This window comes from Onychostruthus taczanowskii, unplaced genomic scaffold (genome assembly GCF_017590055.1).
Source record: "Onychostruthus taczanowskii isolate IOZ18803 unplaced genomic scaffold, ASM1759005v1 scaffold90, whole genome shotgun sequence".
Lineage (NCBI taxonomy): Eukaryota > Metazoa > Chordata > Aves > Passeriformes > Passeridae > Onychostruthus > Onychostruthus taczanowskii.
Window position 1 is genome coordinate 2,042,254 of NW_024506994.1, and position 19,567 is coordinate 2,061,820.

At 41.5% G+C, this 19,567-nt stretch overlaps 1 protein-coding gene across 1 annotated transcript in view; it reads right to left on the reverse strand.

Annotated features, from left to right (window-relative positions):
* The window catches only part of PKHD1 (PKHD1 ciliary IPT domain containing fibrocystin/polyductin), a 237,622-nt gene that overhangs the window by 23,515 nt on the left and 194,540 nt on the right, over positions 1–19,567 (reverse strand). The window contains exon 59 of the mRNA XM_041426139.1: positions 3,282–4,287. Within this exon, the coding sequence (XP_041282073.1) occupies positions 3,282–4,287 (1,006 nt within the window). The remainder of the gene's footprint in view (positions 1–3,281; positions 4,288–19,567) is intronic.

Consider the following 19,567-nt stretch of genomic DNA (forward strand, 5'->3'; position numbering starts at 1 on the left):
AATAACAGTGCAGAGGAGCCCGAGCAGCTGAGGGTGGGTGAGTTCTGAGCCAGTCCTATGATCTGGTGATGTGAGTGTTCTCTTCAATAAAGATCCCAGGTCTTCCCATAACTGGGACAGTGAATCCAAGGCTTTAGGCTAGCACTGCTCTTGTGTCTGTAGTAAAACATCCTCCATCCTAGGGAACTCTCCTGATCCTTACTGCTTGGAATCTTTTCACAGAGTGTGCACAGACAGGAAGACAAAACACAGCTGGGAGAGCAGTCAAAGTGTGGAGATGTCACTTCTGCCTGAAAAAAGGTAGCCTTGAGGTTTCCTTGCTGGCACACAGAAGATGGTTCTTTCCTGCTTTAAATGGTCTCTTGGGATCGTGTCTCAGGATCATGTAAATCATGGAATGCTTTGGGCTGGAAGGGATCTTAAAGATTATCCACTTCCACCCCCTTCCATGGGCAGGGACAACTTCCACTATCCCAGGTTGCTCCAAGCCCCATCCAGCCTGGCCTAGGACACTGCCAGGGATCCAGGAGCAGCCACAGCTTCTCTGGGCACCCTGTGCCAGGGTCTTACCACCTACTGTAAAATTTCCCACATAATTTTTCTGCTGTCCCATTTTGCAGTGCCATTCAGTGTAACACAAACAGCCCCACTCACAACAGTGAGGTGCTGATCCAAAATGCAGTATATCTTCAGAACTGGCCCTGATTTAAGATCTGATCTTGCACTTAAGAATTCTTAATTGAGCTTAATGCAACACCACAAAAAAACCAAAAAAACCACAAAAGTAAAAGCACAAGAGCAAAGCAAAACAAAACAAAACAAAACAAACAAAAAAAAACCACCCAAAAAACAAAAAGAAAAAACAAAAAAACCAAAGCAAAACAAAAAACCCACCCAACCCAAAAGAAAACAAAAATAAAATCTTCCCCCCCAAACAAACAAAAAACCACCTCCAGCTGAAACCAACAAACCAAAACCAAAACAACTAAACAAAGATTCCCACAGTCACAGACCATTGTCCTCCTTCTGGGTCCTTTTCCACCACAAACCACACAGTGTCTACTAGAAAAGTTAAGCATGTGAACAGAGTTTGTGTCACTGGCAGACATCAGGATGGTTCATGGGTCAGCAGCAAATGGGAGAGGATGTGGTATTAATTTCAGAGGATAAGTCTTAGACAAATCCAATTTCTTTCTTTCATAGATAGAATATATGGAATATACTTATACTTGGATAAGCCTCAGTAGTGCACAACATCAAAAAATAACATTATGCAATATCAAGAGAGTACACAATAAGATTGCCAAATATCAAATCCTATGTCCCCTATTAAAAACAGATGGGATATTACCTTTTTCATATTACCCATATGCTTTTAATACTGTTTCAGGATCTGACGCTGAAATACACTGCTGTCTGCTCCCATCCCAGCCCTGCTCTTCACAGCCTCCTCTGCAGATAAGGGCTGACATCTGGGCTATGCAAATAGTGGCAGTATGAGGCTGAAAAGAGCAAGACAGGGACAGAGGAAGGAGGGAGAGAAAGGATTTCTTGTTGCTATGGAGGAGAGGGAAAAAAGACCTTCAAAAAGTGAGTCTTGGTATTGAATATCGATAAAATTTAGTATGTACAAAACTGACCAAGAACTCTTCAACTGGCAGAGCTCAAAAGGGAGCTCCAGGGGGAAATTATTGTAAAGCAAAAGAGTATTGTGTATTCTTCTGTCAAAATGAGATGCAGGTCTGTTGCTGTACCTGGAAGGAGATACAAATATAAAGCCACTGCTGATAAAATGCATGGTTTTGTGGGCTGATAAATTACCAACAGAAAAGTCAAACATGGGGGTCCAGATCATGTGGGATGTAGAATCTGGGCAAACAGAGGGAACTGGGTTCTGGAAAGTCAGAACTGAAAAGGAATTAAAGAACACAGTGAGCAAACAGAAGACCATTAACTCTTTTGTTTCTGTGGGAGAATGGGCTAATGGAATCATTGAATTGTGCCAGTAGAAAATGGGATTTAACACCACTTTTGCATTTGGCGCCGATTCCATACAATCATAGAATGCCAGGTTGGGAGTGACCTCAATGATCCTGTGGTCCAGCCTTTCTTGGAAAAGTCATGGTCTTGTCAAGGTGGCCCAGCAGCCTGCGCAGCTGAATTTTAAAAATGCCAAAGCTAGGGAAGCCACCAAGAAGGAAACCTTGACTTTCAGTCATGCCCACTTCCAAACAGATTCAGAAAACAGAGATAGAGAAAGAAAGAAACACTCACCAGAACTCAAATATTTTGATTTTTTTCCAAAGCAGACAGTGAGGTGATTTGATTACTTTGAAGGTATCTGGAAGAGGAAGAATCAATGCCCAGAAAGCTACTGATGTAAAAGTGGAGGAAAGAAGCCAGGAGCTCTCATGGGAATCTGGAGGTAAAGGCTGACAAGAGGAAATGGACAAGTATTTGTGACAGAAAGAACAGGAATAGAATCCAACACCTAGGCACATGTTCAGATAGTACTGGATGTGTCCAGCTCCTGTATCATCAAGATCAGATGGGTTTCTAGAATTTTAGGTAAAAATAAAAGTTGACACTAAGGTATCAAGGTGGAGAATAGTGGTTTGTGTCCTGCAGGATATTGAAGTAAAAGATTAAACAGATTTTTGTTGCCTTAAATTTTAAAAGTATGTGAATAAATGTTTAGATCTTCAAGATAGTTAAGGCAACAACCCATCTTCAATAACACATCCCTGGTGCCACATCAATTTATAAACATTCATAGATTTAATTGCTTAGAATTTAAGAGCTATGATAACATGAATTAACCCAATTCTCTATAGTTTCAAGGCAGACTTCCAGGAACTCGGTTCCTCATTTAAGGCATCACTGACATCTCTGCATTCCAGAGACTCATAAGCACCAATAGAAAAACATGGTAATTGATGGTTGGGAATCCAGCTAGTATAGCTCTGACATCACAGAATCATGGAGTGGTCTGGGTTGGAATGGACCTTAAAGGTGATCACATTCCAGCCCCTGCCATGGGCAAGGATATCTTCCAAAAGACCTGGTCCAAGACCAGGTCCAAGCCTTTTCCAACTCGGCCTTGGACACTTCCAGGGATGGGGCACCCACAGCTTCTCTGGACAAGTCATGGAAACTTTATAACATGTTTCAGCATGGTTAGTCATATTTCAGTCAATGGAGAACTTAATAAGTACATCAAGTGGATAAAGTACCTCGCTACACTTCAATCAGTGTCTGGTGATGATACATCAGCTACTTACCTACTGTTACCTTCTCTTGGGGACAGCAAAGCAGACTGAGTCACCATTAGGGTGTCAACTGGCAAGCCAAGGCCACTCTGAAGGTCTCCAGTCTGATGAGTGTTGATAATTGTTCTGGCCAAACTCTTTAGGCTGTCACTTGTCAACTCGTTTCTTGGATGACCCGGCAGATCACCAAGCTCAATGATCAGCACTCTTGATGGACCAGCCCCATCAGGTGGATTCACAGCCCGGGTGCTCCCTGGCTGTGTCCCCTCTTCCTGTGGGCTGTACCTGCTCTGAAAGGCTGTGCAAAAGGCCATGTTAGGGCAGTGATATCTCTTTTTGCTGGCATTGGCTGAGATTACCTGCAATGTGCTTTCACTTCCCAGCACGTTATAGACCACTCTGACTTGGTCATGACCAATCTTCAAGAAATCAGCCAATCGACGTATTATGGTTGCCTCACTCGCTTCCCCAGCAGCCTCAGTTACAGTGAAAGCCACAAGAAGGGAAAGGCCAGCAACTATTTCCACAGGTTCCTTCTCATGGAGTAGAACATAGAGAAGGTTGTCCTCAAAGCTGAAGTAATTGGCTCCTGCCCCTGCGTTCAGTGAAAAAGAAGAAGGGGTTGGAGAGACATAATTCCCTTGGATGAAAACACGAAGGCTGAGTGGTTCAGTGAAGAATATGGCGAGGGGCAGCCTGGTTGTGTTTTGGCCACTGAGAAGATAAAGTCGGAAAGCCAGAGGTGCCACGTCTGGGAAGCAAACTGTGGTGAGTTTGGTGGAGGGCAGAACAGAGAAGAAAGCAGAACGATGCTCTGAAGGGTGACACAAAGAAAGTGAGGTCTCATCAGTGAAGGTGTCCATAAAGCTTCCAGTCATTGTAACCACTGGGAACAGCCTCTGGCTGTCCACACTGGAATCCAAGTTTTCTAAGATGACAAGTGCATGATCTGTCTGTTTGCAGAAGTAGCCTTGTACTGAGGGCTTGAAGAGGCACTTACTGTCATCTCTGTAAATTCCTGGAAGAGAATAAAGGGAGATGGGGAAAAAAAAATTGTTTCAGACATCATATCAATTTTTTTTAATAGCTCTTTGTTTTCCCATTCCAAATTTAAAGTCACTTTGTCAGTGTTAAAATTTTGCATAATTTTGAGAGAAGCCTGGACACTGAGGGATATTAAATAGGTAAAAACTGCATCTACCTCTAGATGTCCTGGAATTGAAGATTGTTGAGGACTGAAAACAAATGACAGAGAGGCATCACCTGCACCTACCTTGTTCTTTCTACATATAAAACTGCAGTATCCATTGAAAGAGCATACATGCAAGACAAACTTTTTGTCTGACCCAGCACTTTGTCCCCATGTCCTTGTGCCTTCTACATTTTCCCTGGTCCCAAGCCTGTAGCAGGGTGATGAATCAGGAAATGACTGCAAGTCTTTGCAATGATAATTTAACCCTACAAAATGCTGTCTCATCCCACTCACAGAGACTGCACTTCAAACAGAAAACATTAGAAAGGACCAGAACATCATTAATCTACTCCAGTGATGAACCACCTCATCAAGTGAGAAGCTGGAAGAACCCATCAGATTCAGATACCTAAAAATATAGGAGACTCTCACATGTGTTCCAAATTCCAAACTCCCACAGCAGTCCGTTGAGATCTGGAATTTCAAACATTTGCTCACAGGCAGGTTCTAGATTTGTTTGGGATGTCTTGAGGTACCTGAGACATGTGACGCAGGGTCAATAGAAGACATATGCCTTGCAAGGACGCCCCACAGCACCAGAAATTACACTAAACACACATTTGTGTGACTGAAACACACCCAATTCCCCAGCCATCTATTCAAAGCAGTTTAAAACCAGTGAAATTCATGCTAAAATACTTCTGTTCAGTCATCTGGATTACATTTTACAATCCTATAATTTTATTTACCAGAGGTGGGATCCTGTCACTTAAACACAAGTGCAGAGTGTCACCTGGACTTCTTTTGATAGCTGCAACATCTGTAGGTGTAACACACAATGAATGGGAGTGCAAAAGTCACTTTAAATAACACTTTGTTCTTTCACTGAATGTAACAGGGGTGAAGATCATTACACACTTCTCAGGATTTTCCACTAAATCTCTTCCCAAGTGCCTCTGCAGAGAAGTCAAGAGGATTCTTTTATGAAAGGCTCTAGAGAGAAGAGATGTAATCTGCACAGTCTTCTGTTAGAAGAGTTAGAATCATAGACGCACAGAATGGTTTGGGTTGTAAGGTTGGACCTTAAATATAATCTAGTTCTGACCCTCCTGCAAAGGACCACCTTCCACTAGACCAGGTTGCTCAGGCCCCCATCCTACCTGTCCCTGAACAATTCCAGGGATGGGAAATCCACAGCTTCTCTGGGCAACCAATGCCTCAACATCCTCACAGTAAAGAATTTCTTTGCAATACCAAATTTAACCCTACCCCTGTTAGTTTGATGCCATTCCCCCTTGTGCTGCCACTCCATACCTTTGTCAAAAGTCCTGAATTGTGCTATAAGTTTACGGTGTGCTCCATCTGACTAAATACAGGTCTCTGCTTTAAGATGAGAGAAATTGTGCCTCAGGCTGTAACAATGAGATCACCACTGATTATGAAGAGAGAATAAAAGTATATGAGTTCAGATACAGGCACCAAAACCATAAACATTTCTGCCTGAAGCATCTTAGAAAAAGATGTATGTTTCTGTTTTTCCTTCCTCTCTTCAAAATAAAATCAAAGGAGGAATTTGCTGCTGTAGTCAGCTAGAATTCTCCTTCCCTCACCTAGCCTGCTCCTTCCTTAGTCAGCTGTGCTCACAAACGTGTTGGGCAAAGCATGGCCAATATCCAAACCAATTCTGTGCTCCTCATTCAGCACTTGGGGACATGTATTCAAGTCACATAAAAAATAAGGGACAGAAACATCCTTGAGAGTCACAAACTTCTAGTTTATGATGACTGAGAAGACATTAGGGCAAAAGGACATCCCTTATCAAGGACACATTATGTGAAAACCTCTGCTAGATAAAAGTAGCAGACTTCTAAAAAAGAAATTAACTATGAGAAATGTTGGATGGAGCTCTGAGCAATGTAGTACCGTGGAAGGGGTCCCTGCCCATGGTAGGAGTGTTGGAACTGGATGATCTTTAAGGTTGCTTCCAACCCAAGCCATTCTGTGATTCCATTAAATAATTCTGGGCTCTGCCTTTAGCTACATCTCAAAGACTGGATCCTGTGGGTTCTTGACTACTATGTATTTCCAGGGGAATCATCATGTGCAGCCCATGTCTGTGAACCTTCCCCAGAATGAGCTCCCCCTCTGCACGTCCCTGAGGAAAGCAATGGAATTACATAAACGGTGAGCTCTGCTTAGGGAGGATGTCCAAGTGAGATGGGATTTCACTGGGGTTTTTTTGTGGTTTTTTTTGGGTTTTGGGGTTTTTTTTCTTTGTTTATTTTTTTGTTGTTGTTTTGTTTTTTGTGGATTTTTTGTTTGTTTTTTTTTTTTTTTTTTTTTTTTTTTTTTTTTTGTGGATTTTTTGTTTTTTTTTTTTTTTTTTTTGTTTTTGGGGTTTTTTGCTTTTCAGTGTAAACATTTTGCTGTAGTATTTTGCTGTCAGTTTGCGCTGGAGGCAAAAAAAGGGTGAGGGACAGCTCTGTTCAGAACAGAAGTGGAAATGCTGTGCTCAGAGACACTGGAATTGTCCCGGAGCATTGGGAGGATGCGCTGTGCCGCCAGCAACCTGCCCACAAAGGCTGACACATCTCATCCACGGCTATCCTGGAAACACCCCATCTCCCCCTGGTGACATTTCTCATGTCTACAAATGGGATTTGATGATATTTCGTGATTTCTCAGAACTTTCCTTAGCCCCGCCTGCCCTGCAAAGGGGGCTGGCTTGTTTTCCTGCACACACTCACACCCATGCACACACACACACATCGTTGCTTGTCTTTTTCCAAATGGCCTTATCTGCCAGTCACAATTTCTACAGCCTGCAATTTCGATCACTTTTAAATGAAACCCATGCTGGCCTTAGTAATCATAATGTCATTTACAATTTACCACAAAACACGTTTATTCGGTTAGTAGCACATTGGAGAAAGAGAACTCCATATGAACTCGCCACTGAAGCCCTAATCTGATTATTTCCTCATGAAAATCCAAGCAGGGGTGCTTGTAAGAGGGGGTCTTAGAGGAGAAGAAAAAAGTGAGTCCTGACCACAGCTGACTCTGATAATCAATGCGAACAGATAAGTGACGCTGCATGTCACGGCCAGCAGCTTATCTGCCCCAGGGCTTTCCTCTAAAAAAGGCCAGAGTGGACAGGACTTAATAAATGCTGAGTGACCACTGAATATTGAGCTGACATGTGCTATTTACATTGGTGATGAACAATAGCAGTGATAAATTCCAGAAGCATCCCCCTGCCATGGGTGAAATTGGATTACAAAAGTTCTATTTGTGTGTGTTTGCACACACACACACGTGTGTGTGAGAGGGAGAAAAAAACAGGGGAAAAAGAGTCAACCATAGTCCTTAAAAACATGTGGGAAAGATAGAGAAGATATTCTCATATTGTTGAACTTCATGCTGGGTTCTTGTGTACACAGGCAGAGGAAGGGGACACATGTCCTTTGGGCTCAAGAATTCACCTGCTTGTCCTGCTCCACACAAGAAGAGAGAGAAATGATACATGGAATGTGTGTGTGTGTGTTCACCCTCTGCAGATAATTCCTCCACCTCAGCGAGCAGACTTTGATTTCTGCAGGTTCCACCCATCATCAAGGCAAATTTATTATTTATTTATATACATAAACATACCAGTACATATATCTAGATGAGATTTTAGCACTCAGGTTGCTTCTAGGGCTCCTGACAAATATTAACTTTGTGTCAATATTTGTCCTTCCTGTCGTGAAATGAGGATTTTCCACCTCATTTCACATTTGAAAAGAATAATGCGCCAAGGGGGCCCTCTTTGCTTAGGGAAAAAACCTCCACCACTACCACCATCACCACATCATATCCTTTATTTAGAAAAATGGAGAGAGGTGGAAGGAGAGAAGAGCATTTTTTAAAACAGATGTTCTGACTTAAAGGCACATGGAGTCCTTTACAAGTCTCCTGCCTTTTCCCTTGTTCCCCAATGCCAAATAAATAAAATAAAATAAATTCTACATTTAAAATTGAATGAAATACATCAACATTAATGATTTTCCCCTTCAGGTTAACACCACCATTTGCTTCAATAATTTTTACCCATTTCGTGATAGATTCCACAATTCATGGCACAAGGAAAAATAGAGTCTCTTTCTGACAAAAACAAAAGGCAATGTCAGTTTTTTATCAAAATAAAATAAATCTCCCACAATTTTCTTTCCATCTGACTGCATTTGCCCGTCAGTTATTTCTAATTTAACTACAATTATAGCTACAAAAATATAAAAGCAAGGAGGGGAGGAAGGGGGAGGGGAGAGATAAATGGGACACTGTTTAGAAATTGCGATTCATTGGCCTTGGGCTGGCCAGCACATATCTTTGCTGAGAGGGAAATATTCATCAGCATTAACTGTTCCTTTTTGACCTGCTGACATTCAAATGGGAAATAAAGGGGGGGAAAAAAAGAGCCCAGGAATAGCACCTTGGAAATCCAGAAAAGGTAAATTATTCTGAGTTCAGTTGCAGAGGAAGGCACAGTGGTACAAATGTTTCTCATGTGTTTGTGTACAAACGTGCTGGGTTTGGTTCAGGCAGAGTTAATTTTCTTTGTGGTAGCTGTTTTGGGCTGTGTTTTGGATTTGTGCTGAAAATGGTGTTAATAGCACAGAGATGTTTTCATTATTGCTGAGAGGGGCTTGCACAGAGTCAAAGCCTTTTCTGCCCCTCATCCCACCAGTGAATGGACTGGGGGTGCCCGAGGATTTGGGAGGGGACACAGCCAGGACAGCTGACCCCAGGTGGCCCACAGAATATCCCAGACCATGTGGGGTCATGCTTAGCATATAAAGCTGGGGTGAGAAGGAAGGGGAGGACATTTGGAGCGATGGCATTTGTTTTCCCAAGTCACTACTACCTGTGATGGAGTCCCACTGGAGTGGCCAAACACTCCCTGCCCATGGGAAGTGGTGAATGAATTATTTGTTTTGCTTTGTTTGCTTACACAACTTTTACTTCCCCTGTTTAAAGGTCTTTATCTCAACCCCCAAGATTTCTCCCTTTTACACTTCCAGTTCTCTCTCCCATCCCACCAGGGCTGAGTGGCTGAGGGGCTCTCTGAGGTTGAGTTGCCAGCTGGGGTTAAACCATGGGAACACACACACATATAAATATGTACTCATAGCAGGGACCATGTAAATAAAAATAAAATTACTGCTTTAGGCTGTTAATTCTTTCTTTTAAAGAAAATTATTTTGGAAGGAAATGAGTCTCATAACATCACTCTGTGTGGGGGTTTTATATTCTCCTGTTTATCATTCTTCTATAAAAAACTTTGACATCGCCCCCCCCCCGCCAGCCAATTTTAGCCACATTTGTGGACTCAAAAATACTATATGTTCCTTCAAGGTTTGTAAAAGTAAGGGCCCAAGTAGAGAAAAGACAGTTACTGGTGCTTCCTTTGAACAAAGCTCAGTAGTAAAACTCTCTTCTTACACACTCTGAGATCTGCATTCACCCTTCCCTTTCACATGAAAATACAAAGAAAAACAGGTATATTACATGAAATATTTGCTCTTGCATTCATTGTGTGCATGCTTTGATATGACCACACATATTGAAGCTGCTTATTCTCTGTAAAATCAAGTGTTATTTGCCACTTTCATACAGTTATACATTTTTATGTTTGCATCAACCCTTCAGAGCTCCCCATGCCTGAGACAGAAGGCACAAGTTACAGATGAAAATATATCTGTCCCAGTCATGGACAAAAAATTATGGTATTCCAGTTCCCAGAAACTATAATAATAGTTCATTCTTGACCTCAAAGCATCAGTGCACAAGTAAAGTCTTAAAAAGGGAGACCAGCAAATCTCTGTGGTCAGAATGCTCTCCAACAGGGATCAAAAAGAGTATGGGAACCAAGCATTTGTATAGTAATGTTCACCTAAAATGCTCCTCAGGCTTTCAGTGATTTACAGGTCAGGAACCTCTTGAGTCAGAGAGATCATTGTAGGTCTCTGTATTTGAGAGAAAACATCAAATCTGCCTCACAAACCCATGAAAAGTTGGGGAGAATAACAACCCAGCCAGGACAAAATATCTTGATCCCGCTCAAAGGAGGTGGTGAGTAAATCTGGAAAGGCCCATTAGTGAGGTTGCCCAGACCAGGTTGGATAAAGGGATTTTTCTTATAATTCCACAAATCTTCTGGATTGCAAGGTGTCATACTTGGAAGTACTTGTGTCCAGAACAATCAGCAGGAACTGAGCTGCTAGAGCATTTTATCCATCAAAACTTATAAAATAACCAGTGTCAAGTCAGGTTCTAGTCCCTGAGGCCAGCTGGCATAGCACTTCCATAGTATTAAAGCCATGGACCCTCCAGAAGACAGTGATCACCTCCAAACTGAATTTTTGAACTGGCTCCTAACTCGTGATAATTTTTGGAAAGCACCCAGGAGTTATTCTGGGCACCTCTGTGTTGGCTGGGACAAAAGTGGGTTTGGAGCTGTAGTCTTGGTGCAATAGGAAGCTCCAGTGTTCATACCCTAGTGCTGCTGGACTGGGTAGAGACCCATTCCTGCTACTGTCAGCACTGGCCCAGGGGAGCTTGTCCATAATTCTACTAAACTTTATCAGAAAGACAGAATCGGGAAGGATTTTTGTCTGCGTTATGATTAATGAATTGGGAACTGTGATCATTTTAGTGATCCTGACACACAAAGGTCCCAATAATGCTTATTTCAGGAACAAATCCAATGCAGTGACAAAAGCGTTACCAGATATTTTATTGTTCATGGAGACAAAAATGGTTAAACAGCCTGGACTGGAGCTTTCAGATGATCTCATGAAGCAGGTAAGACAAACAAACTATTCTCACAAACCTCTTGAAGTCATTAACCACCATCCAAAAAACCATCTTTGTTTTAGTTTGTCTCTGCAATGACATCTGTGTGAGATGGGTCCTGTCTCCCAGGAAAGACAAATAAAAATGCAAAGAGAAACACCTTTTGTCCCTATTATTTCACCTTTAAAAAACATGCTGTTCTGCAAGTATCAGGTTTTTTTCTCCTGTTGCTACCAAAGCTTCTCCCATTTTCTTCCCCTTGAAGATAATCTTGATTTCCTTTAGGTGTTTTGAGAGGATTTTTCTCTTCTCCTGACCAGCAACCTCACTGACTGAAGCTTCAGTCACACCAATACCTGTGGCTCAACACAAAGGTGAGGGGCAGCAAACAGCAGAGCTTTTGCCAATGCAATTCCAGTCACCATCTCTCTGGTCTAGAAATGATAAAATTACCACTGCCACCGCCACCACCTGAAAGCAGAACAGCAATTTTGTCAGATGCCAGACCTAAAAATGAATGTGGCTGTGCCACGCACTGCTCTGAGCTGTGGATATAATGAGTTTTGAATGGGAAGTCCCGGACACAATAAATCTGTGCCATATGTGACCATTTCCTGTGTCAGTTCCTTTCTCATAACCAGTGGAGGCTTCTCCCTCCCCCTCACTTTCCCTTTCATGACCCCACACCAGGGCTCTGAAATCTTTCAGGGTTGCTTTTGGGCCCCAGGCCTTTCCACAGCAGTTGCATAAATAAATGAGTTTGACAGCAAACATCATAATGGTTACGGTAATTTGTGCTCCACACAAGTGCTTGTGCTACTCGCAGGAGAAACGGGGGAGGAAAGAGCTTGTTTTGTTACCACAAACAAAAGTATGTTCTCTGACAAGTGGTGAAAGAATTAGTCAAATAAACTTGAACTCTATTCAGACCATCGCTGTTATGGATGGGGAGGTTCTTAGCTTCGCTCTCCCTCCTTGGCCTGCAGTCACTGCAAAGACAAATCATCCTTTTCTTCTGCAAAAATAAAGTTAGGGCATGAAATGAAGTGCCTCAAAATAAAATTTTCAGGGAACTCCACTTTACTGCTATTATTATTATTATTATAATTTCTTCCCAATGAGAACAGTTCTTTGGTTCTGGGAACAGACTCACAAAGAGACTGAGTGATTTTCCACTAGAAGCAGGCTAGAAGGAACATGCCAAATACCTGCAGTTTCTGGAAGTATTTGGGTTAGAAATAAGCTTTAAAATTACAATAATTTCTGTATGAAAGAGGTTGACAAGGCAGAACGAAAGCTTTCATTGGTTCTATTTTCTCCCTTTTTCAGTGACAAATAACACATTTTTGACTAAATACCAAACATTTACTAAGTTTTTAACTTTCCCTGAGAAATTATAATATTTTTGGTCTGTGTACATTTTTTTTTCCTGTAAGCCCTATTATCAAAATCCATTTTTTCCCCAGGAATGCCATTTAATAAAACATATTTCATATATCACAATTTCAGCTCAGAAAGACTGCAAACATTTCAGTTAGTATAGTAAAAGATATAATTAGTTTATAGAAGTTTTACAACAATTGTTATGAAGGAAGGTTGGTTTCCCATATACAATACAGAGATAACAATATAAAAGTATTAGTATTTTAACCAGGGAGGCTTAGGTTGGAAATTAGAAGATCATCTTCTGTTTAAAAAAAAAAAAAAAAAAAAAAAAAAAAAAAAAAAGTATCAAGGCCTTGAAAGCAATTGATTAGGAATCTGGGAGAACTAATAAAGGTGAGGGATTTTCTTAGCAGGTTATATCAATTTCTTTTGGGAACATTGTAATTACAGATATCACTTTAGAGTTCTTTCTTTCTTTCTTTCTTTCTTTCTTTCTTTCTTTCTCTCTCTTTCTTTCTTTCTTTTTCTCTCTTTCTCTCTTTCTTTCTTTCTTTCCCCATCTAAGTTATAAAAAATGTTAAAATCTTACTTGCACCTGCCTTGGCTGGAGGTTCAGTCCAAGAACCTGTGCTGATAACAGAAAGGTTCACAAGCTCAAGAGTCCCTGTGACATTATTAGGGTGATTTTCGGCAATATTAGTCCTGTATGAGCTGTGGACTTGAATCTTAAAGCAGAAGGATTTCATTATGGGTACAGACAGCTATATTATGCCATGACATATTTATGACAATGAACAGTAATGGGAGGCAAGTATTTTAAGCCTTGGGAGTCGAAATTAATCTGAGAGCACAGTGCAGAATCTGAACACCTATGAAAACATATTGCAGAGCTAAAAGTTGAGACACAAAGGCTACAGTCATTATCTGAGCACATAGAAGGGATTCATCACATTAATTCCAGCTGCCTAAATGTTAAGCATCTAGTCTAAGCTAATTGTCTGGTCTAAGCTGTTCATCCAGAAAATAATCATTAGAAAGGGGGAGAGAAGAGACTTTTAGAGGGTCATTCATTCCTGCTTTTCTTTGGATGGATTGTATCACTTCTGGAGGTATCTGTCTCTGCTGGCTATGTGTGGGACCTAGACACATATTTTGGACTGCAGGCCTGTCTTTAGAATCAGAGAATCACCAAATCATTAAGTTTGGAAAAGATCTCCAAGATCATCAAGTCCAACCTTTGGCCAATCACCACCTTGCCATTAAACCATAGCACTAAGTGCCAGTGCCACTGGGTAAAATGAGCCCAAGCACTAATGATGCTGCTAATGAGGCTTGTGGAAAGCCAGGCCAATCCATGTTCTTGTTCTGAAATAAGGGGGCAATGACATCTCTGTACACAATTCTAGGTAACCATCTTCTCCAGTTTTGAATGAGAGGAAAGAGAGAAAGAAGGGAGATGAAGTCACTACCATCAACCTGAAAACTAGAAAGAAACTCCCTACCCCTGACAGAGATATAAACAAGCTACAAACACATTTTTGAGGAAGACCTTGAAAAAGACCAAACTCTGCATTTAGCTTTTGTAGCTCTGATGATCAAGACATGGCATCCAGGTCCCACTCCCAAGTGTGCAAGGTGCACTTCCCCTGAAAACCAAGGTTCTGTCAGCTCCTGAACAGTGCAGCTCACACAGGAAACAGAGGGAGCCCTCAGCAAAATACCTTGGAACACCCAAAATTAGAGAACTTATCCAAAAATAGTTGAGCAAGTAGAACAACACCCCAAAAAATTATTTCTAACCTCTGGAACCAACATGGATGCAGGAACAGAACTACACTGCTTTCAAACACCACTTCCAAAAAATCAAATGTGTCTGTCAGCATTGTCCTAAAATACCATGCCTATAATGAATCTTGGAAGAAAAAAAAAACAGTCAGAAGAGATTTCCAGGTGTCATATATTTCAAACTTCTACTCAGAGCAAGGCTAACTACAAAGTTACATTGGACTTCCGAGGGCTTTATCAAAAATCATAAGACATCTACATTTTAGGCTTTTAGGTTTCATAGGACAAAACGCCGAGGTTAGAAAATGTCCAGAGGAGCTGCCAGGGTTGAAAATTACTTGGAGAAGATCTGTGACCCCAATGACACGTTCATTCAGAACTTCAAAAGCTTTCAAGATGGTTTGAAGTAGCTTTGAAGATTGATTTTGCAAATAGTTTTTATACTCATATGTGATTATTTTAGGTAGTCCAAGTTCTGTTCCTTGTCCCATCCCAAGCCTTCTGGACAGCTCCAACAGGAAAGGAGTACATTTGGAGGTTGAACATCTCTTGTACTTTACCAGACAGTGTTCTTCAAGTTCATATAAAAGTGAAGGACAGAGTCACACTGATCCTGGTTGTGTGGTGTGATGCCCGTGGAGACAAATAAAAAGTGTAAAGGTGAAGCACTGAAATCACCCACCAGTCCTGATTGCCTTGCTCTAAGTAGTAAGGATCACTTTCTTTTTATTTTATTCCAGATTTACTAGCAAGCTGTTTGAAATTTCAGACAGCCCTTGGAGTTATTTTGGCCAGGGAGTATATTTAAAACTCATTGTGCCTAATGTTGTCTTTCTACAATTGAGAAGTAATCAGGAAAGACGTGAAAATAAATAGACAAGTGAGAGGCAAAATGAAATATGAAGTGGCTAGAAAGGAGTCTGCTCTCTAATGTATTTTTTCAGCTTATTATTGTAAAAGCCCAGAGCAAAAGAGTAGCTTTGAAGAGTCTTTTGTTAATAGTGGAAAGGTTGTCTTTATATTTTTCTTAACTTTTTATTTATTAACCATGCTGCACAGGGTACTTCCATAAGTGATGGCCAAGTTTCAGGTTTCAGGGACTTGTTTAGTCTGAAAACATCCCCAGCTGCAATGGGAAGCAGAAAAGAGAAGTCACAGCCCATTGCATTGTGTTAGAAGGAAGTAAAAGTGAAGCCCATTTGTTCTCTGCTTTTCCCTGTAATTTCTGGTGGTTGAGCTTGCAGAGGTTTGGGTGTCCCTGTTTGGATGGTAAAAATGCATTCCCAGCAGGTCACTTCCTCAGGTGGTCTAGCTGATGACAGCATGAGGCCAATGTAAAACAGCTGATGTCTTGACCCTATCTGACAATAAAATTACAGAGCTGCATTCCTGCACTGGGCAATCCTCCAGATCATTGTGGAAAATAGAAAATAAATGTTATTGAGGGCACTTACCCTATGCTCAAGCCCTAAACGATGACAGTTGATAATATTTTTGAGACTCTTGGTGTTGGGGCATTATGTGTTTATTTATCATTGCAGTCATTATGGGGCTAAGTATAAAAATATTCAATTTCTTCAAAAACTCATCAAAACTGTCAGGTGAGAAAATATTATCTATGCACAGGAAATCAGTGATGTGCATTAGGCAGATTTGTTTCTTTAAGATTTTTTAGTGTTTTAACACCAGGAAAAAAAAGAAAAAAAAAAAAAAAAAAAAAAAAAAAAAAAAAAAAAAAAAAAAAAAGCACTGATACTGTGTTAGATAGGTAGAACGATTCAGGATTCTCCAAGGCTTCTTAGCTCAGGCACCCTGCTGGAATTTAAAGGATGCCCTTCATGTATAATAGTTTACATCATCTAACTTTTAAGAAGAGAATTGTCAGCATGGACAATTTTGGTCTGGGTTTTTTTTTGGTTTTTTTTTTGGTATGACACCTGCATTGCCAGACATGCCCATCAGACAAGCCCAAGCATGATTTTTACTTGTTTATTCCATAGCATCAAAAATATCAGAACAGAATTAATTTTCTGGACACACCAGTTAAAAAGCTGTCAGCAGGAATCTCCACAAGAATTTCTGCTGGTCTGTGCCATCAGGGAGTGTCTTCCAGCGCCATGAAGAGTCGAGATGCTTTGGAGAGCCTTCAAAGAGCCCATCTGGCAGTGTTAGTTCAGTTTTCACAAGCCTCATGTGGCAGTCAGAGGGACAGAAGGCTGAATATTTGTAGATTGTGTTTGTATCCCACTAGGATGGAGAGGCTCATTCCAGAGTCAGAGTACACAAAGTATTCAGAGCTAAGTACCAAGGCTAATCCAGCAGGCAGAAGACTGGTGCAAGCCATTTCCAAACCTGTATTGCCTTATCATGACAATCTGGGCTACAACCACCCCCCATGAAAGCCACAGAAATTCTCTTTACATGTAATTCCTCTTTCCAACTCAAATCCTTCCCAAAAGGGTGGTACTTTATGTCAAGCATGTGTTGTCAGTTGTCAAAAATGGATCCACATTTTCTTGCATGTTGTGTTTCCCTGGGGTCCCAAAATAGTAAATAATGCTGGCAGCACTACAGACAGTAACCTGAACGTCCAGCCAGAAGCATGTGCTGTGGGAAGCATCCCTGTGCTGCCAAGGACATTGAGGAGAGGAGGAATATAAGGGAATCTTGACTTTTTTTTTTTCATTTCGCTGTGTCTCACAGGAGCAGGAGCTCAGACAGAGAGGCCTCAGAAGTAGAGGTCTGAATTTAATAAAGCTGTCTGGGGGGAGGGAGCAGGGAAGAGAAGATCACGGAGATAAGAGAGAGAGAGAAAGGAAGACAGAAAAAGAAAGGACATTACAGCTGGCTGGTGATGGCTGTGCCCTTTCAGACTCAATTGGGGGAAGTGAAATATTTGTTTAAGAAGCAGGACACCAGGTCATTTTGGAAAGAATGGGAAATAAAAAAGTTAAAAAAAAAGAATATTTTGTAGTTTGGACATATATTTCCATGCCACTGTAATGAGGATAGGCCAAAGGCAAGGGAAGATGAGGATAATAGCAAGAAGCTGCAAGGTAATTAATAGGGCTGCTGGATTTCATCATAGTTTTGGGGATTCATGAAATGACCCTTTAAATTCAGTGCAGCTACATTTAGAGTATGCAAGAAGTTAGATCCCTGTTTAGGAAAATAACTTCTTTCAAATTAACAGTTCTACATATTAGCAAAACCACAGGGTCTCTTTGCTTCCCCACTTCTGCAACTTTTCTCCTGTTTCACCTTGTAGAATAAAAGTTAATTGAGGGGAGCAGGGAGGAGGAGGAAGCTCATCTCATCCCCACTGACACAGCCTTCTCTATCAAGGTACCAAGTTGCCTCCCTTTAAGAGAAAAATAGCAAATGCACCACCAAAGCTCCCATCTAGGGATGTTTTTTTCTTTTCCACAAGATTCTGTTTGTTAGAAAAACCAAAAAAAAAAACCACCAGAGGGAAAATAAATGCAGATACATTTTTAATGCATGCATTTAATTTTCAGAACATGGTGGGCACTTCAGTGCTGGAACTGCAAGGGGGAATTTATCTAATCAGTCCTCCGTGTCCCTGCTTCATTGACATAATGTGGTCCTGCCGATTAAAGCACTCGAATCTCTGCCTTTTCCTTCTCTTTCATACTAAAATTATTGATGTGCTTTGTACAATGTGTAATTGCCATTATTGTATATGTGCCTGGAGCATGTGCAGAGCTGAAATTGAAATAAATAAGCAAACAAAAATCATACGATAGCGAGTCTCTGATGGTATGGTGGGGGTTGGTGCCGTGGTATCACAAGCTGAAAATAGGATTTCATACTGCTGTGACTGGTTTTGATAAAGTGAGATTTGATAAGACTGGAAGAAAGGCTGCTGTGATCCTCCAGCCTGACCTCTACTTTTCTTACAGCACAGACCCCCAGTAAAAACCCAAATCAAAGTGCCTCTTTTAGCATCCTGGGTCTGAGCCTCACCATCCAGGGATTTCACCAGAGCAGCCCTGATTTGCATCACCTGAGGATCTTGCCCAGTACCATGCACTCACTTTTGCTCCATCTCTTTCTCTCTCTCTCACGGACACGCAGTAGATTTGTTCTTTACATTTAATTTATGCAAGCAAGGCACAGAATACATTTCAGTAACGCCAATTAGATACGCACTAATTTCTTCTCTGTGAAATAGCAGTAAGTAATTAATCAGAATTTTGATCACAACTCAGTTGGCAATTCTAATTGCACTTGTCATTTCCTCAGCAAATACAGAATCATTATCTTTTTCGCCAAGTCCTCTCTTCCTAATCATCCAGGGGTGCTAGAAGCAAAACATTTCCAAGAACTAGATATTGTCTCTATCAACCAGCAGCCTTAATACCTTTGGACTGAGGGTTAGTGGGTTCAGTCTGTGGCTGTGTTTTATTTCAAGCTTCATCATAATTTTAAAGGGAATAGCTGGTGGCAGGCTGGCTGCTTGCCTGGGGGAGGGGGGATTCTGCCTCATGAAATTATGAGGAAGGATAAAAGCTAGCAGCTCACTCCATTAAAATCCTTCTGGGAGAGCTCTAGAGATGCCTGACCTTTGCAGGAGCATCCAGCAGGCATCCGAGGGACATGTGGACGTTGATCAGGTCTGTGCCATCACAGCCCCCACGACATCTCAGAGGCACCACATCCACATCTCACCTCCAGGCACTTCCAGCCACCCCAGGAGCAAACAGGATGATCAGGGGAGATCAATACCCCGTGTTTCACCAAAGCAGTGCTTCCATGACTGTTTAGAGATTATTATCCTGATGGTTTGTGCAAACTGACAGTGCCAGTCTGGAGCGAGAACGGGTTAAGATTATCTGCATGGATGGTGCTGTGGCTGGGGGGGCTGTGGAGGTGGGACTCCCATTTGCTATGCTCCAAAAAGCTGTCAGTGAGATCCTCCTCAGATGGCTTAGAGGAAGGAAGAGAGCAGGAGGAGAAAGGGACATTTACCTTTTAGGAGCTGGGCCCTACAGAGACCTACACCAGATCCAACCTCCAATTCCAGCATGGCAATTCACCTCCTCCTGCTGCTGGAAATAAGGATTTCCAAGGACCTGAC